Raw genomic sequence first — 21378 nt, forward strand, 5'->3', positions numbered from 1 at the left:
CAGGCAGAACAATCTCAGTGTGTAGGCATACCTGCTGTACTTCTATGCACACCAAGGAGGGCCTAGTGAGGTTTTTTGAGTCTTGCAGGTTGAGGCACCAGCTGGGTAGTGGAGACTTGGGCAGCAGTTCTGGATTCATGTATCTTCACATCAGCTGAGTCCTGCTTGGCATGACTCAGTCCTTCCTATTCTTGCAAAACCAGGGGATTAGCAGAGAGGAGAAAGTAGAAAATAGCTGCAGGTGTACAAGAAATGGATCCCTGTGTGCATGGGAAAAATGGGAGGCATATGAAACAGAGTATGTACCCAGAATCTTGGCACCCCTCTGGCACTAAATGACATTTGGCATCCTCAGCATACTTCAGCCAAAAAAAACCAAACAACAGTGGTAGTCTAGCCTTAAAATTTCCTTCAGAGCAAGCAAGGAGTCAGGTGTCTTAGCAGATATTTTTAAGATTCCATTGCATTTTTAAAGACAAAACACATTATCAGCTTTCCTATGTAGTTTGCCTAAGCTTATTTAGAAGACTTTATTAAGCCTGAGAAGATTTGCACAACATCACATTTATAGGAAAGACCAAAAGTCTACACAGGAATTTCAGTTATTTTAGATGAATTCTGTTTATGGCTATACATGGACAGCATAATACAAAGATTAATTGTTGTTAAGCTCCTCCTAGACGTAAGAGCTCAAATGCATTTTTGGTGGCAGTATGTTGTAGCTGGAGTATTTGGAAATGAAAAATGGTGAAAATCACCTCCTTGGCACTCCAGAGGCTAAAGCTAATTACAAATAGCACAAAAATAAGTTCCACTGCTATGTATAAATATGAAGCATGCAAACAACTCTACAAGAGCCCGGTGGGAATGTACACATGGGATGGCAAAAACAGACTGGAAGTATTGAGTCAGACATTAGCAGGAGATAGCAGCCAACTTCAGGAGTTTGGAGAGAGGAGGTTGTGGCCACTTTTCAGAGATCTGCAAAGCTCTGCAAGATTAGGAGATTGTGGTGTAGCCTAGGTGAGAACTGAAATATTTCTAAAGAAGTAATGTAGAAGGGAGATTGGCAGGGGCAGCGAGATGATGAAAGGAGACGGAATGAGGAAGAGAGGGGAAAGAAAGTCTCAGTGGTGTCGCTGAAGGCTGTGTTCCAAGGAATGAGACTGAAAAGGAAATATCCAGGTGAAAGAGGACTAAGAGAAAGCAAACAAAACTCCTGGTTTTTGTCATGGACCCATCACCTCCAGTGATGTCCAGTGGGTGGCACAGGCAAGGATGTGCTTCCTCACGGGAGGGCAAGACACAACTCAGTGACAGGGAACCAATGAGCATGCACTTCTGCTCCTCAGAGGTGTATGCTGCTCACATGGCAGCAGGTCTGGGACTGCAAAGTGTGTACTGCTGAGGTGGTACTAGCAGCTTCTACCTATCTGCAATAACTCATCCGCAGAGAAAGAGACAAGGAAGGCAGGAGTATCTGATCAGTTTATCTGATCCATTTAGGCACTGCCACAAACTTATGCTGCACTTGGAAGATGTGTGAATCTTGACCACTGTTCTGATGAGTGCATGGACCACATTAACCATCTGCACAAGGAGATGCACTCCACAGGGAGCAGAGCCCATTGCTTTGGTCACTAATCACTTGGTTTCTCTGCATTTAGAAGAAGACAATACCTACTCCACCTCAAAGGGGAGATATGGTGTCTGTTATTTGATTTATCTAGCTTCTGTACCTGCTATGAATTCATCCAGGAATGCCGAGGCAATGGAAGATACAATACTGCCTGAATTAGAGAAGTATGTAACTTGAGTTGCAGTCAGACTGCAATCTGGCTGCCAGACAGAGCTGATTTTGGGAGTAATGCCCAACATAGGTAATGTCAGGGAATAATCAGTTTAAATTATATGTATTTAAGCAAGTATCCTCTATCTGAAGTGTTAAAGAACTCATTGGTCTCAAAAAAGCAAACAGTGACTGCTTCTAATACAGAGCTTTTCCTAATTGCCTCAAGAGTTTCCTGAAGTCCTTCTCAGACGTTATTATTCAACATTTTCACTTCTTTGTCTCTCTTCAGTCTGCTGTGGAACCTCAGCCATTGTCTTCTTATGCTCAGGTGTTGCAGGAGACTGTTTACAGCTTTGAAAACTGAACCAGGTCTCGGCCAATTTCTGAGATGCTGGCACAGCCTGAAATAGATGAAGAAATGAGACGCATTAGTGAGAGAGAAAGGTCTGTGGATAAAACTTCTCTGACTCATAGCCTACAGGTCTCATCTTGAGTGAGCTGTGTACAGGTAGGTTGGCATCTCAACTGCTCAGGTCCCTGTCACTCAATGGCACCTTTTCCTTTGAAGTTAGGCACTGGCCTTCCAACACAAGAAAATCTGGACATAATAAAAATAAAAATAAAAATAAAAATCCTAACCCCAATCTGGGCAGAGAACTATCTGATCCAGCCAGGAATGGAAGAAGACAGAAAGGACAGAGAGCTGAGAGTCAAGTGACTGGAGATGGAGATTTACAGTGTTGTTTCATTTGGTCAGATCTGAGTGGAATTGCACAGTCCTTCCATAAAGTCCCAACCAACCACTCTTCATGAATTTGGCACCCATTTGCAAGTAAAGTATGAGAGCCTTTTGGAAAAAAACTTGTAGTAATCTTTACCAGTGAAAAAGTAGTCACCTAAAAAGCAGACTATGAAGAAACCTCCAATAAGATTTTATTCCCAGTCTTATAGTTAGTGTTGCTGTCCACTTGAGTTTATAGTCACTGAAAAAATGAAAGTCTTTAAAACATGATTAGAATTGTGACAAGACTTTTTTTGTTGGTGTTTAAATACTCCTGCACTGGACCCTATTGCTCTACGTGTTCATATACATAACTGGAACCCAAACTACAAATTTGCTTTTCAGTGCAGGGTCAAACATGGCAGACAGAGGTAGAACCACAGGTGAGAAACAGAAGTAGGGACAACAATAGTATCCCAGAGGAGAGACAGAGGATTTTAGGCATGTGAAAAGCAGATATTTGAATCTGTACATATGGGCCATATTTGGTTATAGACAGAGAAAAAAATCCATTTTTTTCTGAATTTTTCATGCGTACAGTTCCCATCAAAACTGAAACTCCAACTTTTGCTGTTTTACATTTCATTAGTTTAAAATTGATCAGGAATCTGCTTTAATGTAATTCCTCGCAAACTTCATCGCAGTGACAACCCAGATGCAAAGCAGTTTTGCAGGAGCTAAAGCATCATCTTAAATATAGCAACCAGAACCAGCCCAATTCCTTTTCACACGGATTCCTATTCTGTGACCATCAGGCTTCTGATTTTAGATGCCTTGCACAAGGAGCTCTAGTTGCGTGCCAAACCTCTGTGTCACCAATTACAAACCACCTGCCAAATGCTTACCAGCTAAGGCCATTGACAAACGAAACTCATCATGCAGAATCCTCAGAACATCCTGAAGACCTTCTTCACCCTGCTCCAACAATGAAAACAGTCAGGACAAAAGGAACACTGGCACAGAGCAGTGCTGCGGGATGCTTGCACAGTGAGAACTGGGACAGTCCCTCAAGGCAGTGCCAATTCCTGCCTCTCCAACAGATGAATGATTAAAATGATATGCTGAATGTGCTCAGCTCATCACAGATTATTTTAGATGTTTTTCATTTTGAGATACATCTGAACAGGGGAAGAAAACAAAGCTGTTTATCACTTCTGTCATTTTCTAGCTGTTAGGGTTTCATTTTTTTTTAGTTTTTAGCTAACCTCTGCCAGTGGACTTGTCTTAAAATGTCAAGTCTTGCAGTGCTGACAGTATTTTATGATGTAATGAAAGTTTCATGTATGGAAAAGCTTAAAATTTTTAATTTATTCAGGTATATTTTTTAATTTTGATTTCTTGCAAAGAAGAATGCTTTGGGTATCACAGCTTTCATATATCCTCCCTCTATTGTATGCTAGGATAATGCCACTGAAGAACATTTTTAGAAATACTCTAAGGAATATAATACTAAAACACTGAACTATAGCAACAAATCCCATCTCTTGTCTGTTTGCATTACTGAAAAATATAGCTAGGCAAATCACAATAGTATGAGGCCACAACTCAAGTACTGTGTTCAGTTTTGGGCCCGTCACTACAAGAAAGATGTGGAGGCCCTGGATTGTGTGCAGAGAAGGGCAATGAAACAGGGGAGGTGTATGGGAGATTGGTAATCACAGCCTGAACCTCTGATTAATCAGCTGAGGCAAGTATGGGGTCAGCTGTGGGAGCACAGGTGAGAGTGATGTAGCTGTGCTCCCGGGAGGGGTGGAGCTTGACTCCATCCCCGCTGAGACCTCATTTAAGGGCTGACTCCCACTGGAGCAGTATCTCTTGGAGATCGCTCACCAGGGAGGACTGCCCCAGCTGCTTCAGTCAAGGCACCACCATTGGTGAGTTTTTCCTTTACTTATTCACTTATATACCTTCTGTACATTTTGTTTCCATCTGTACATTAAAAACCAATACAGGAGGGGTCTGGAGCACAAATCTCTGTCTTGTCCAAAATGGTCTAAGTATCAGTGGAATAAAGATCCTCGTGTATTTCTAAAGTATCCATAACTGCACTGTGAAACTTCTGTATCAAAATCATACATTGTTTTTGAGAAATCTGGCAGCAAATAAAATTTTCACACTCATTTTTATGGCAAATAAGCCTGCCTCCCATTTTCAAATGCATTGATGGTTTTGATTCCTACAGTATTTTAACAGCAGCCTTCAGCACCAAGGAATCGAGGCCCACAGAACAATGCTATCGGTTTCAAAATCATATTTTAAAACATAAAATCCAGTGTATTTTTAAATGAACCAAAGTGTCTATGTTTCATTCAGTTTGTTGCAACGACACATAAAATCCAACAAAAACAAACAAAAAAATTTCTATACAACTGTCAGATAACACCTATGGAATCATGGGGAGTTTGAGGAGTAGACAGGCAACCTGGGGCTGTTCACAGTAGAGAAGACTCAAGGGAATCTCATCAATGTGTATAAATGCCTGAGGGGAGGGTTCAGTGCTGGTGGAGCCAGGCTCTTCTCAGTGGTGTCCAGTGCCAGGACAAGAGGTAATGCAAACTGGTACACTACTGACCACCACAAAGCACTTCTGTGCTGTGCAGGTGATGAAGCAGTGGTACAGGTTGTCCAGAGGTTGTGGAGTCTCCTCCCTAGAGATTATAGAATCACAGAATGGGTTGGAAGGGACCTTCTAGGGCCAACTCCCTTCCTTAGGCAGGATTGCCACCCTTTAGCTAAGGCTACCCAGGATCCCCTCAAACTTTGCCTTGAATGTCTCCAGAGATGGGACACCCATAACCTCTTTGGGCAGCCTGTTCCAGTGCCTCACCACCCTCTGAGTAAAAGATTTCTTTCTAACATATAACCTAAATCTCCCCTCTTTTAGTTTAAAAATGTTCCTCCTTGTTCTGTGACTATCAAAAGAGTAAAAAGTTAGGCTCCCTCCTGTTTATAAACTTCCCTCAAGTATTGAAAGTCTGCAATGTCTTCCCAAAGCCTTCTCTTCTACAAGCTGAATAAGCCCAACTCCCTCAACCTTTCTCCATAGGAGCGGTATCCCAGCCTCAGATCATCTTCCTGGCCCTCATTTGCATCTGATTCAACAGCTTCACATCTTTCTTCTATTGAGGGGCCTCAGGACTGGATGGCCCCACTCCAGGTGGGGCTTTACAAGGACAGAGCAAAGAGGGACAATCATCTCCCTCTCCCTGCTGGCCACCCCTCCTTAGGTGCAGCCCAGGATGTAGTTGGCTTTCTGGGCTGCAAGTGCACACTGCTGGCTCATGTCCAGCTTTTCATCCACCAGGATCCCCAAGTCCTTCTCCACAGAGCTGCTCTCAATGAGTTCTCCCATTCAGTAACCATATTTGGGGTTGTCCTGACCCAAGAGCAACATCTTGCACTTGGTCCTATTTGATCTCATTAGGCTCAACAAGATCTCTAAAAGCCACCTTCATGTGGCCTTGGGCACCCTGCTCTGGTGTTCCTGCTGGAGTAGGGGTTGGATCAGATGGACCTAGAGGGACCTGCCAACCCCAACTGTTCTGTGATTCCTTGATAAAATCTCCTTACTTACCTTGTAGGCTAGACCCCATAAAGCTGGTCTTCCAATAAAGACACATTTTGCTCCCAATGCCAGTGCTTTCAATACATCACTTCCTTTTCGTATGCCACCATCTAAATAAACTTCAACTCTGTCTCGTACTGCTTCCACAACTTCAACCAGAGCATCTATCTGGAAAGAAGAAGCCATTTGCAACGTGGGCTCAACTTTTGGTTTCAAGACTAAGAGGTGATATCCCACGCAGTCAGACAGGTATACTAGAACAGAATAAGCTCTCAAAATGAAATACAGAAATGCATCATAAATAACTCAGGACCAGAAACTGTACAATACAGTGCTTCTCCTTGCTTTAGTTGCCAGATAGTTTTCTTATATGGACATTCTTTTCTAGCACTTCTGCTTTGTGGAAAAGCAATATTTTCACTTGATTTTGGTGTTGTTTTCTTCAAAAATTTAAACAATAAATTTCACTAGAAATAATAGCTTTTAGTATCTTACTTTCATTTGAGACAATGATGAATTATACACGCTCATAAAAAGAGTGCTAGATTACTCCCTACAACTGTTTAAATTGCCAAACTCACATTTCATCCCACTCCTAGTGACCACTGGTAGAAAGCCTGCTGAAAACCCATAAAGCAGGATTTGATCTGCTATGTAGCACAGTCAACATCATACTGTTTCCTTCAGGCTATCTCTTGATTCCCTGAGGTCTTTTATGCAGTACAAGTTTAGTAGCACAGAGCAGTACCATGCAGAGCACTGGTTCTGGTCCCAAGGGCACTATCACAGTGGCATGACCTTGGACAAAACACAATTAACTCTCCTCAGCAAACACAAAGATCTCTTTTCTGCAGTTTCTTACTCTCTCTTCCTTGATTTTCATCTTCTTAATAAAAGCAACTATAACTAAGATTGCTGAATAGATTTTTTTTCCAATCGGTCATCACTCTTCAGAATTTCAAGCTAAAAACTTTGGGGCTGAAATGTTCCAAGGGTAGCTCACCAAGAGCACTGGCAGTAGCCTCTGTTGGCAAGTTTGGCACTAGAGGAGTACTGAACTAAATATCTACTGTTTTGTCTACGCATGTAAGAAATTTTACATGGACATCGTTTCCATTATTATGTCTATAACATTTAGAAAGTGCATTTATTATTATCACCCTTGACATAGAAGAGAATTTCCTGGCACTAGTTTTATTGTACAGTGGAAAACAACCCCCAAAAATTCCTGTAAGAATATGCAATACGGACATGTAAATTTAGAACAGTTGGTAAAATGGAAACCAAATTAAAGCAGTGAGGTACATAAGTCCGACAAACTATTATTTCTTTGTACAAATCAAAATTTGGGAGAACTTTTCTCTGGATAAATTACCTTTTTTTTTTTTTTTTTTTTTTTCCTAGCTTCATAAAGTTGATAGATTCTTATTTAGACTTGAGTCTGCAAAGACACAAAGAGGTCTCTCACTAAATCTAGTTGCACCGTTTGTGCATATTTTGACATTTGTGAACAACGGGAGTACATTATTCTCTCATTTACACATTTTCTGGTTCCAGAGCTTTGTTTTATTTTTGATGCAGCGTACAAAGAATATGTGTGCTCTGCATCAGCTCATGATGAAAAGTTTTATTAAGTTAGGCCAGCAGTTTTGCTGCAGTAATGGGAGCTCAGTGCTGGTTAAAGACCCTTCCCGAGACACCGAGGAAATACTTGAGTAGGCAGCTTATGCCAAGGCAAGCACCTCGCTTGTTTAAATCTATAGTACATCTGCAAATATCCACAGCTGTGCAACACACAAGTCTACCAGAAGCACATTTAATAAGATTTGTGTGCCAGTAGCCAAGTTAGCACAAACGTGCACACAATACTCATGGGACATCCTTTTTCTCACTTACAGTAGCAGGTGCTCCATCCAGTTGCCTTCCACCATGGTTGGACACAATAATTCCCTGAACTCCATGCCTCACTGCAAGCTCTGCATCTTCTTTTGTCAAGATCCCTTTGATGATAATGGGCAGGTGAGTCAGGCTCCGCAACCAGTAGATATCATTCCAGGTGACTGAAGGATCCAGGCTGTTGGGTGGCAGTCCATACTCAGATCGGTCATCTCCCTACAGCCATGAAACAGAACAAAACCTCATCTGAACTGTAACAACATAGAGACTTGAAGTCCTCCCCTACCCTAGAAGAGGTTAATTAAACCTCTAGCAATCATATTTATCAGTGTCTTAAGGCATGCAATTCTAGATGACAACAATGAGGATGGAAATCAGTGTCTCTGAGGAAGCTGCACTGGGATGTTAAAGCCAGCAGCCAGGATGGCAGGAGGTAAAGCTAGAAGGCTGCAGAAAAAGGAGGGGAGAAGCTATGCCCCAGATGCAGCAGATACCAAAGCAGCAGTTACCCAGTGGTTTTGTCTCATGTGGTACACACAAGCACAAAGAATGAAAGAAGGAGATCATTTCACAAACCTCACAGGCTCCCTCCAAGTTCTTCAGTTTCATGTGGGGAGGAAGTTGGAAGCCATTACGGACATCATTGCGCCTTTTGCCAGTGTAGGGAAGATCCACAGTGAGGACAAGGCCCTGAAAGCCCAAGGCCTCTGCCTGTTGGACCAATTGCCTAGAGACTGCCCTGTTGCGGAGGATGTAGAGCTGGAACCACCGAAAGCCACCAGGAGCAGCTGCAGTGATCTCTTCCAATGAGCAAGTAGAGTAGGTGCTGGCAATGTAACAGGTGCCCATCGCTTTGGCCGCTTTGTGAGGTATTGAAAAATAATCAGAATGAAGATCACTTGAGCATCCCTGTCAGACAACGGCTATGATTTTCTTTCTGTACATTGTTTACAGAGAAAAACCTGAACTCCCGTTTTTTGTATATCCTACCAAAGATAGAGATCTGCCAGCTGACATATACATCTCAGAGATTAAAAACAGCTGACTTTGCCACATGCTGCTGTAGGATCGTGGTTAGGGAATTAAGGTAACTTAACAACTGTTGCTTTCATTTTTCAAACTTAGTACAAGGGAGGTAATTGTTCTCCTCTGCTCTGGCCTGGCAAGGATCTGTCTGTGGTACTGCATCCAGACCTGGGTCTCCCAGTACAGGAAGGATTATGAGTCATTGGCGCAGGTCCAGAGAAGGGCCATGAAGATGGTTAGAGGGCTGGAGCACCTCACTACAAGGAAACATTAAGGGAGCTGGGCTTGTTCATCCTAGAGAAGAGAAAACTGTGGGGAGAGCTCATTGTGGCCTTCCAGTACATAAAAAGATGGGACACTGACTTTTACACAGTCTGACAGTGATAGGAAAAGGAGAGTAGTATTGAACTAAAGGAGGTTAGATTTAGCTTAGATGTTAGGGAGAAATTCTTTACTCAGAAAGTGTTGAAGCACTGGCACAGGCTGCCCACAGAAGCTATAGGTGCCCTACCCCAGAGGTGCTCAAGGTCAGGTTGGATGGGGTGCCTGACCAGATAGGGGGTGTCCATATCCAAAGTAGGGGGGATTGGAAATGGATGACTTTTGAAGATCCCTTCTGATTCAAGACATTCTATGATTCTGTGATTTAAGTCGTTTTTAAAAAAGCCAGACCTTCCTCCTCATGTCTGCTTCCCTGTAGGAATGCATATACAAATGCTCTCAGTATACACAGAAATGTACACAGGAAAAAAAACACTTGTTGGGGTTAGCTCTCCAAACTTAACATATGATTAAGCTGAGAGGCCCTGCTATTCTCCAAGGCTGACACTGTTCTAATCAGCACTGAGGAATATACAGGCTGAGTCTTGTCCACCACTTTATGTCTACATAAAGACTCAGGCACTGAAGACCTGTGTGGTTCTTCGGTGTAGCCCAGCAACGTGTCCACAGTCTCTGACTCAAATCAGCAATATAGGACTGATCTGGTAACAGTGGCAACTGGAAAAGTGCAGCAGTACACAGCTTCTCCTGCACTCCATATTACCAGACACCAGTGGGTTATTCGCAACAAGGGCTAGGTCATTCATAAGCAAGGATAAAATAAGGTTTACCCTTTGGAATCTGAACACTTTGCTCAGTCATACTTCAAACTATCCTAACAGCTTCTCACCTGTGAAGTTGGAAAAAACAGTGTTGTCTTATTTCACAAATCATATTTACTACATGATGGCAAAGCAGAAGAGTACCTCTGGCTGTGCTTTTCTCTCCATCAGGCCATGCTAGTTGGTGGAAGCCAGTTGGGGCGATTCCTACTGGAAAGCTGATTTCAGTCCCCAGGATTTTAGTCCTAGTGTCCAGCATAGATACATCTCGCAGCATACGTGGCCGAAAACGAATCCTGAAAGGCAGTAGAAATAAAACACCCTTCAGGATGGTAGCTGCCTGGTGGCTTTTCTGCTTTCAAAGTTGTATGGAAACCAGGTCTGCATTTACCTATTGGAATGTAGCAATCAGAGCTAATAAAGAAATAAGCATATAAAAAGGCTCTTCATCCTCTTCCTTGCTTTCAAGGGTCAATTCAGCTAGCACTTCTGCCATTACCACCTGTCGTTAACCACATACTTCCTGCCCACTGGTCACAGTACTTCATTTCTACACTTCCCACTTCAGATTGCCATGGTTTACCTCCTTTGTTCTCCTATTATCCATCCCATAGATTGTTTCTACTTGCAGCCTAGTCCCAGGTCTCTGTCTTTCACTTACCAATCACACCTGCACTCATTGTATGTTGTACCTGACCTCACTGTCCACTGCATATTGTCCAAATCTCTCACTACTATCATGTAGACTTCCTGACATTGACCACATGCTGCACGTTGCATCTCATTCTGTTATAGCCACACATCCCCTTTTCTGTCATACCATACCATGCCATGCCATAACTTTACACATCATAACATACCACACCACACTATTTGCCTGCATCCTCAGCATCCCTTGTATCTTATGCAATTTCAGCCTTACCCAAACACTTGCACAAAAACACAGTTTAATAGTTTCCAGCAGAACACCCCCACTTCTTCCCCACATTACCTTTTATATGCCAGGATGTTTTCATCCCGGGTGCTACACTCATCTGCTCCTGCTGCAAAGAAATCCCAAGCAATCTTAGGTAAATATTTTTCAGCATAAGCTTCAAAGTCCAACAGACACACCATAGCCATTGCACAGAGATGCTCTGGGAACCCTGGAGAAAAGAATAACATGGAAATCAGATTCTTGAACTGTTATTCTCTCATCCAGAAACACCACAGTCCTTTAATGAAAACTTTGGTCCCCTCTGTCTTGTAGCTTCTTGCTTTCTATTTGGCCTCCTGTGCCAAATACATAATTGGCAAGGGACAGACATCACATAACACATGCTGGTCTGCAATATGTTTGGCTGAATTATAAATGCCCTATCACCCTAATAGTCAGGAAACATTCCTGTTGGGAATAAAAAACATGATTGAGGCAGCTCTCATGATCAGGATTACCCTGAGGTAGTACCACTTTACTCGACACTGGCCCTTGAGCACATTTAATTTATCCACATAACATCCTAAATATCCTGTTCTTGTGTCCCAAAATATTGACAAGATTGCTCTTATGCAAGTTTAGAGTCCCAAGGTGACGTGTTGAGTTTGCTCTGATCTTTTTTCAAAAATAATCCCAAAATGACCCAAATGCCTGCTTAGTTGTCACAGAATTGTGGCAGAGTTAGCAAACATAAGGGACTTTTGGAAGTCAACTAATCCAACCTCCCACATAAACTGATTTTTAAAGATGTATCTGAGTCATCAAGATACATCTGCTTGCTGAACTTGGTCTGTGGTATGTTCTGTCTCCCACATACATCATTTCAGTGACTGATACTTATTTGGGCATTTCCTAAAATGTAAAGTCTTGATCTTGCAAGTGTGATGACCTCAAGAAGCTCCACAAAATTACAGGACCTAAGAGCAGACTCTTTTGCCTGTTGAGATTCCTCTTGAATCAGAACTTCTTTCCAATTCCAGTTATTCCTTATTCAGGCTATGATTACCCAGAGCAAATAACTATTTCGTCTGATTGCAGGCAAATCTTGCTGTCTGTTCTCTGCCCTACTATAGAGAAAGCTAGCAGATGCACACATGAGGGTAGGAAGGAGCTTGCATCTTTATGCCTCTCTTTATTCTGTCTTAATGTACAGAAGCCTAAAAGAGGACACTTCAAGTCCCCTGCTATTTTAAGACACAGCAGTTAACTAATTCCATCATAAATTCCATCTTAAAACTATCTGGATTATTTATTCCAGTAATTCTCATCAAAGGCAGTCCCATAACATCATCTGCTAGATCCCCTCAGGATGGCTGCCTGACCAAACAATTAGTTACAGAGAGCAGTGACTAAGTGCAAGCCCATAAAATTCAGAAGCACGTAAATACAGAGCCTATGTCTATCCTGCTCCAGCATGAATGCATTGCAAAACTATGTCCAGACTCACTGCCAAGGTCATAGCTGGAGAAAAAAAAACCAAAAAAAAAAAACCCACGAAGTATCTTTGGTTCTCTTTTGTAACAAATACCTCCCTGGTTGCATTGCATACTAGAGCGCAGATACACGCTAGAAAGAGAGCATACAAAATTCATAGCTCACAAAAACCAAATTCCACAACACAAAACACAGTTCTAAGTACTGCCCTTGATCTTTCAGGGAATAGAAGAGACATTGTGTGGCCCAGATGTCTCAACAAACCAGCAGAAGTGCTGACTATCAAATGCCTGCACTTGCATACTTGTGATCCAGACGGGTCTAAAAACTATGCAAATTCATATTTTAGCCAACTGTACCCATATGCAAGGAAACAAGTAAAAAACACAAGGCAAAAATCAATCTTCTGTATTGTTTGTTGTGATTACTTCTTTGGCTCTGATTAAATTGGTTTTATTCAAGATATATGAAAGCATGAAGTTTTAAAACACCTGTGGCTTTGGTCTGATTTCTCCACAAACATACAGGAAGAAGTAAATATCCTAGTTTCCAGATTAGCCTCCCACAGCAGATTATCAAGTCTGCAAGCTTCACCAAAACTCATCCCATGATTCTGAGGTTGTGCGCTCCTGACACAGGTATGGTCGTGGGTTAATTACATTAACCCAACCTGTAACACTGCAGAAGCAGATGTATCTCACTGACTGAGATCCCAGTGTATACACTTGAACATTAGGACTTCATTCTCTTCTAGAAAAAAAGTCAAAGCAGAGGGAATCCCTGGAAAAAAGAAGTCTGACTGATTTCTTCAGTGTTGTTTTGCCTCTCCCGGCAGGCATCAGGTGTCAGGTGGTGAAAGTCTTTCAATCCCTCTCTGTAAGTCTTCATGACATTCAACCACATCTGACAGCACAAGATTTCATGTACCATTTATCTTGATATACCATAAATCACATATCATGATTCTTGCTCTTCCTGCACTTAGGAAGGCCAAAATCAGGAAGCACAAAGAGATAAATCAAGCAGAAAAAGAAACACAGGAAATTTCAGCAATCTAGACCCAATCCTTGCTGTCTCTCATTTAAGACTTACTTTGGGTTTTACAAAGAGCAGCAGTGGGATCCTCTGTTTCAAGGCAGCTTACAGACAGGACGGAGAGAAGGCCTTTTCACTGAGCTTCTAATTTTTCTGTTGTCAATAAGAAACCACAAGAGATTAAAGCTCAATCCTGCAATAAACTTTGTACTGTTTGCATAACACCAATGTTTTGCTATCAGATCATTCCCCCCCAAAAAAAGCTTCACCTTGTCTACATAGCAATTGCCTGGAAAGCAGCGCTGGATCTGTGCTCTTTGGCAGTGGCTGAGGGCTGTGCATTCCCCTATGGACGTTAAAAGTATTTCTGGACAGATTCATTGTGTTTACCTGCCCCTGGCCAACAAAAGCTTTGTTTTCAAGTCTGCAGGTAATTTGCTCCTATATGTGCTATAAACATCACTCAAGAAGATGATCCAAGACAGGGCAAATGGTTCCAGCCTACAGCTACAGAGCCTTGAATCTTTGCCCCAATATGTGGAGGAGATATTTTTTGCTTCCTACAATAAAGAATCATAGAAGAATTTGAGTTGATCTATAAAGATCATCTAGTCCAACTCCCCAGCAATCAACAGCGAATAAGTAGTCTGCCTTCTACCATTTTTACACTCTCAGGATCCACTTTCAGTCCCCCTGGTCTTTGTTGCCCAGCCACCTCCAGGAGTTCTGTTTGTCCTCTCCCTTCCTGTTCCTGGGAACTGGTGAGCCTCCTCTGTGCTTTCCTCCCCCTCTGCTGCCGAGCATTACAAACCAGTTCTGAGGTGCCAGCAGATTTATAGTATTGACTTAAATTTGCAAGTTATGAAAAGTAAGCACTGGACAGTTTTATTTGTCCTTCATTGTTTTTTAGTGTTTTGGGTTCCTTTTTTCAATTCTTCTTGAAACTTATATTTTTACTAACTGAATACTGAGATGCCCTTTTTCCTCCATAAGCATGTGATACCAGGAGCAGAAAGCGAAGCAGAGTTTTGCTTAAACATTCCTTAAGTCCTATCAGCCTTATCCTCCCAGCCCAAGTAGCACAGCAGAGGCAGTAAGCAAGTCGAAGGATGGGGAGAACTGCAGGCTGAATAGCACTGCAGCCTCGTGGGCTTCTCTCCAAGGGTCTGCTGTGATCCAGAACTGCAGATCTAAGTCCTACACCACAGCACCATTTCTGCAGCTGAAGTGAACATTTATTCTTCTGTGAGATGTATTTAGAATGCTTTGCCCAAACTCTACCAGACATGATCATCCAAACCATTCTCTTTTAAAGACTTTTTTAACATTCTGCCTTTGGAGCTTATTATCTACATTATCTTATTATGACAGCACACTGCGAAGCTTCTGGTATTCACTTATCAATAGACTATTACAAATGAGACAAGATCCACACTTAACTTGAGTGACAATGAGCGTCTCGTTTTGCTTTTCTGCCCAGGAAAATCCACTTAGTGTGACACTCAGCATGACTTCCAGAATAAAAAAGAGCAAAACACCACCTATAGTTTCAGTACACTGAAAAACACACGCCGGGGAAGAAAAGTCCTGTGACTACTCTTCTTTCCACTAGATGTCAGCTTTGGGTCATATATCAAGCTACACTGGCAATAGCAAAAAGAGACCTTCATGATCTGCCAGGTACTGCTGTATCAAGGCTGATAGAATGATTCCATTAGACTGCCTGCTAATATGCTTGGATATATATATATAATGCTTGGAAATCCTCGTTCTCTTTGTCTTATTCTTAAGATTTTCCAATGCACAGCACACTAATAAATGTAGCTACATCTGGTCTGGCCTGATTTTCATTTCAGACTACAAGTGATCTGTGGGGCCCTCAGTCATATTCATCACCACGCTGATCTCAGTTTCCCTCACCTCCAGGGATGCAGATTGCAGCCAATTTACCAAACCATAAAGTTTTATAGTCTCTTGATTATCATAATTTTGCACGAATTAAAGACTCTTTGTAGCTATTGCACTTTGGTTCAGAATCTCTACTTGTATACTGTGACTTTTAGGAGATGGTACATCTGGACATATTTATTTCTTTCAACAGTAGACTCAGTGCAAAATAGCAATGACTCCTTGTCCCATAAGTAGCATCTTCTGCAATGCTTCTGATTCAGCTGGGAAGCTCTGAAGCCCTAAGGAAATCAAAGTTTGCCACAGAGATAATATCTATTACTAGAGCTCTTTCTGTATAACTGAAAAAAGCGGACAAGTTTTAAAATTCTGGAGCCTGTTCACTGAAATGCAATAAAACACTTAAGAAGACTCTACAGATTTTACTGGAAGCCTTGCTTGCTTCCTTCTTCAGAGAAGCAAAGAACATAATACAGAAAGTACTCACACATCTGGTACAGCCTTGCAGGTAGAGTGTCAGGCAGTCAACGGCCAATGCTTGTTTTTTTCCACAGACCTGCACAGCTGGGGTTTTGCAGCTGCTTACTTTTAATAGAAACAAAATCAAAGGCTTGCGAGCCCAAACACAGAGATCCCATGTAAATCTGTGCTCAAATTCCTGCTACAATCACGATGCTCGTTACTCTGGATGGTGATATTTGTTTGCTTTTCACAGATGGCAAATTGCCATGGCTCAAGCTGACATCTATCTCCCTGACACATCCACCAGTGGTCGGGTCAGCTCGGGACTTCGCAACACTTCAGTGAAGGATCTGGGGAAAGATAGAGGAGAAAAATAACTCTAAGTAACATAAACCAGATCACATAGCAGTTTGCATTCAGTCACCACTGGTTTTCCTTATCAGATGTGTTTCTTGGGCACATGCTCCATGTTTGGAAGGAAAACTCTTTTTGCGTGCATGTCAGTCATGCAAGGAAGCTCTCCCAAAATTAAATATTTAAATAGCCACCCTTCTATTAGAGGTGGAGATGGCAACAAATGTTGTATTTAGCTTTGCCTAACGCTTTTGATTATAAGATCCAGTTTTTGGTTGCTTTTAATTTGGACTGGATTTTTTTTGGGAACACTTCACTGAAAGCTGGTCAGCAACTTCCAAGAATGAGGTTAGGGAAAAATGATGATTGGTCTATACTGAAAATGTCTTGCAGTGATTTCACTGCAGAGGATAAGATGTTCAGTGCTCATGCAGGGGACTGAAATTAACGGGGGCTGATCCCTAGGGGCATCAGCGTGTACTTGCTGGCCATATGAGAAACCAACTAGATCTGGCCTAGCTGTAAATCACTGTGCTCTGCTCACACATGCTCAGCAGTTCTTGTCTGAAATCCAGATGTTGTCTTTACTGAAGACTTGTTGAGGGCAGAGCATGCTTTTGCCCAGGGCCAAATAAACTTGAACAGTCCCAAACACAGGCAGAGAGTAGAGAGCTACCTCCCTCATGCCACCTGTGCTGGAATTCAGCCTTACATAACACTGGAGGGGAGGATGGAGAGAAAGCAGCTCAAAACTGAGCTGCAAAGAACCCATGGGTACAGACTGGATGGTATGGGCAGTGGTAACTGTATAAGGGACAGAGTAGGTAGGAGTACAACCAGGTGGGAAGAGGGCAGGATGGCAGGATCTCAGGGGGACATAAGAATCTGGAGAAGGGAAATAATTAGGGAACAGGCAGATGAGGATAGTCTATGACACACTGAGTGTGAAGGAGGCTACCAAATATTTGGCTGTTCTTTCTGTAACCACTTCCATCTCTGAAACCCAGAAGAGAGTTTGATTTATTCTCAGTGTTACTCTGCAGAACAGCATATAACTATGAAGCCTTTCAGGAAAATATGTCTCATCTACCCCCAGTGTTAGAGACTCAAAAAGGAAAAGTGATTCCTGCTAGTAGATGGCTCTGCTATGGGTGTCTGGAAGCCAACCATATAAAGTCTCGCATCTCTGGTGCACTGCTACATGGGATAAAATGTAATTTCTAAGCTTTTCTTCCAGGCTTACTAAACTTGCTGTTGTGTGCCCTAATGAGTTTTCATGTAAGATGTCTACATCTTTGACAGCTGCAGCCCTGTTACAGAATGTCTGAAACAGTTCATGTTTGATCGGCGTGCAGCAGGGAGCACAGAGGAAAGATCAGCTAAACCAGGGACAACAGGGCACAGCACAGTGAGTGGCAAGTTGAAAAAAATAGAGTGGGTCTGAAAAGAAAGGGTGAGGTTAGAATCCACAGCCATTTAATTGCTAGCAATGCTGTGTCAGCACTGCCTCCTTGGATCCAATCTGTGAGCATTCAGAGATGTTCCCAAGGTTACCATTGCCCTGGTCCTATCCTCCATGCTTTGAAGGCACCCATCCTTCCTCCCACGCCATGTCCCTCTTACCCTCCCTGGATTAACTCTTCAGGTCACCCTTCTCCATAAAGATACTGGAGTTGCACACTAACAGACCTCACCAGCAATGCCAAGTCAGGGCAAAACAGCATTATGTTGGGATGAGAGACCAAAGAGGAGAGTCATTTTTCATAGTAAAAGGAGTCATGGGCTGCATGTAGCAGGGAGGGAGCACATAAGCAGGGTCACAGGTAGAATACAGACAAACAAAATTATTTCAGAAGGTGGTTCAAAAGTCATGTAAGTATTGCTGGGAGCAGTAGGACAAGGGCTGTCTGTTCTCATAATGAACATGTACAGCACTACTCATACTGGACACATGTCTATCTCCAAGCAAATAGCCTTACAAGTAAAGGCTGGTAAAGTACAACTTGCAGCATGTATGTAAAATAGGGAGAAAGGTGTGACATCTTCAAGTGAAAACACAGAGCAGAGGCTCTGTGGACTGTTTCCCAAAGCACTCTTTAGCCCTCAGAAAATGCTGCCAAAGTTACCTCTGAAAGTGCTGAGTTGACACAAAGTAGAGGAGCAGAGGAGCTCAGGCATGACTCAGCCTTGAGTTTTCCTCTGGATTTGCGTGCGCAGCTGTTCTTGAAGCCAGTCGTATGTTATGACATTAAGCATTTTACACCATTAAGTAGGGTTGGTTACAGACTATTTTATCCAAAACTGTGCTTGACCCAATAGCCCAATTAGGTTTGTGTAGAAATCTAAACATTCTCTTTCTTCATCACCTTTTTTTTCCCTTTTTTTTTTTTTTTTTTCCTCCAGTTATCATCATACTAGAAGTGAAAGAAGTCAAATCTACAGATTACAGGTAGAAACAAGAAGCACCAGGGAGTTGCACCCACATGAGAGAAAGAACTGGGCTGAGAGGAGACCAGAGGGACTGTAGAGAAGGAAATAATATAAAAATGGTGGTGTAATAGATAGCCAAAGGTTATCTATAGGAAAAACTCACCAATTCTGATGCCTTCAATCTAAACAGAAAACACTTGAGGCTGATCACCTGAACTCCACAAAGGAGCAATCTCCAAAAGAGATGCTGCCATCATGGTGGTCAGCCCTTAAATGAAGTCTAGGAGAGGTGGAGTCAGCCTCCACCCCTTCCGGGAGCACAGCTGAATTACCTTCACCTGTGCTCCCACAGCTGACCTGACACTCACCTCAGCTGGTTAATCAGAGGTTCAGGCTCTGATGACTAATTTTCCATACAGAGGCTATTTAGTCTGCTTCTCTTCCTGAAATCAGATTCACCCAGATCTGTGCCAGTCTCTGCTGATAGAGATTCCACATCTTCCAATGAAAACTTTTTTATTTATTTATTTATTTTTTTAATCACACTTAACACAAGGAAAAATTACAGACGTATCACCTGCATCTCTACTGACGTAGTTGAAGTTATTATCCACTCCCAACAGACACAGAGAAAGACTTACTCTATTTCTCTTCACATCTATGTTTAAAATACTGATGATTACTGGCTATCCATTCTTTTTTCTAGATCAAGCTATGCAATTTCCTTCAGCCCTTCCTTGTGAGCCATGTGTTGTTTTTTTTTACAATTCTCCCTTAGTGAAAGCAACAAAAACTGCATGTGATTCTCCAGCCAGGTCCTCTGCTGCCTTTATCTGAATCAGAGCATGAAAAATACACCAATACTCCTGTTTATTCAGCTGTGATGATATTTTTGTATTCATTACTCTGCATTATGTTCCTTAGTCATTTCTTCAAATGTGCCATTTCATCCAAAGATAAAAGAACTAAACCTTTTCGCTCATTTCTTTGAGACAAAGTAATTTCTTGCTTTTCCAACTCACATCCTTATTAAAGATAAAATAAGTGTTTCTGCTATTCTCCCTTATCCAGAGTTCCTCTCACAGACATATCTAGTGATGGGTTTGATACGAGTTGCTCTTGATAGACTAATGCTGGATGTTACTCACTTTGCAGTTAAATTCTGATGGCTCAGCAGTCACTTCCTCTGCTCCCTCATCATTCGAAAGAGGCAACACATTTGTCACTGTACTCCATGATTCCTCAAAGATAATAACTAATATGTCTGGCATTGCTTCAGACGCTTCTCCTGGTCCCCTAGGAGGAATTTCATCAAGTCCATCTGATTTGAAAACATCCAGCATATCTAACTCTCTGTCATGATGATATTGCTTGGCTTTGGAGAACACTGAAAACATTCTCAGACATATTTAGCAAATTAAAGGTCCAAGATAGAATTCTGAAATGAAAATACTCCCTTACGTGATGGAAAAACTCAGTAGTTGGAAAACACGACAGGTGTGGAAAAGCCCAGATTCAGCAGGAGTTACCCTTATGGGGGAAAAAAATGGACAAGCTCTAAATTCTCAACGAAAGCACAATTCAGAAAATGTAAATAATCCAGCAGAGAATTGAAAGCAAATACATTGTTTTTCATACGAGATACCAAAAATAGAAGAAAAGCAAATCACTTCTACACAGTGTTTGAAATCTATGAAATAAGACAAGGAAACCAGAATGCCTAATCAATACTCAGACATTGCTACACCAGGCATAGTGGAATTTTGGGGAAAGACAGTGGGACGGTAATATCAAGATACAAAATACACAGTAGAGATAAAACATCCCAGTGGCAGAACAGAGATCTGCCCTTCTGAAAGCTCAGCATCATGCTGAATTTGTAAGCTAACCAATTCTATGTGTCTATACAGATTGAAATCCCACGTTTTAGTATGAAGATTACAGGTACAATAGATAATGTTACTGACCAAGGACAATAAAGTGCCTTGAATTCAATAAGCTGAAGGAGATCAGAATGGCAGTGTGGTCAGGAAATACATCAGTAACAGGAGACTTCAATTGTAGGTTGACAAATATCACACCAGGAGTTGAATCAGATGTAATTTTTGGACTCTGTCAGCAATCCTTCCACAGGGCACCTGGTTAGAGAGCCCATAGGAACAAATGCAGTTCTTGGTTTTGTACTCAGAAATGCATGTGACCTGGTTCTAGACCTTGCAGTGGAAAAAACACTGTGACTGTTACCAGAGAGGACTCAGTCAGCTGTTCTGAAGGAGCACCACAGGCCCCATGTCCCACTGCCACTGTGCTAAGCTTCAAAGAAAGCTAGGCGAAAATGAAGAAGCTTGTTACAAAGAAACTAGAAAGGTCAGCAGAGAGGATTAATTCCTAGCAAGCAGCATGGAAACTACTGAAGAACACCAGACTAGAAGCATAACACTGCTGAGTATGACCTATTGAGAAAGGATGGAGAATGGATTAAAGGAGGCCAGCAAATACAAACGGCCAAGTAAGCAAGTTTATTAGCAGTATGAAGGCATTTTTCAGAAAGATGTCTATTGTATCCAAGCAAATAAAATGAAATGAATTATGCAGTCTGGCAGGTTAAAAGCAAAA

The 21378-nt window shown here is 42.0% G+C and overlaps 1 protein-coding gene across 1 annotated transcript; it reads right to left on the reverse strand.

Moving 5' to 3' along the window:
* Window positions 1-783: 783 nt before the first annotated feature.
* HAO2 (hydroxyacid oxidase 2) lies at window positions 784-18996 on the reverse strand. The gene is made up of 10 exons (XM_072348507.1): window positions 18926-18996; window positions 16004-16328; window positions 13666-13761; window positions 11155-11308; window positions 10308-10459; window positions 8611-8894; window positions 8035-8250; window positions 6148-6306; window positions 3419-3488; window positions 784-2193 (listed from the first exon to the last, which is right to left on the reverse strand). The coding sequence occupies exons 4-10, from the start codon at window positions 11283-11285 to the stop codon at window positions 2138-2140; spliced, it is 1068 nt and encodes a 355-aa protein (XP_072204608.1). The 5' UTR covers window positions 11286-11308; window positions 13666-13761; window positions 16004-16328; window positions 18926-18996; the 3' UTR covers window positions 784-2137.
* Window positions 18997-21378: the final 2382 nt, after the last annotated feature.

Source organism: Excalfactoria chinensis, chromosome 1 (genome assembly GCF_039878825.1).
Source record: "Excalfactoria chinensis isolate bCotChi1 chromosome 1, bCotChi1.hap2, whole genome shotgun sequence".
Classification (NCBI taxonomy): domain Eukaryota; kingdom Metazoa; phylum Chordata; class Aves; order Galliformes; family Phasianidae; genus Excalfactoria; species Excalfactoria chinensis.

Coding starts and splice junctions, on each gene's coding strand:
- HAO2 (XM_072348507.1), bottom strand. CDS start 11,285: ATGGCTATGGTGTGTCTGTTGGACTTTGAAGCTTATGCTGAAAAATAT. Junction 10,460..11,154: donor AACATCCTGGCATATAAAAG/GTAATGTGGGGA, acceptor ACTGCCTTTCAG/GATTCGTTTTCGGCCACGTA. Junction 3,489..6,147: donor TATGGGGTCTAGCCTACAAG/GTAAGTAAGGAG, acceptor TTGTTGGAGCAG/GGTGAAGAAGGTCTTCAGGA.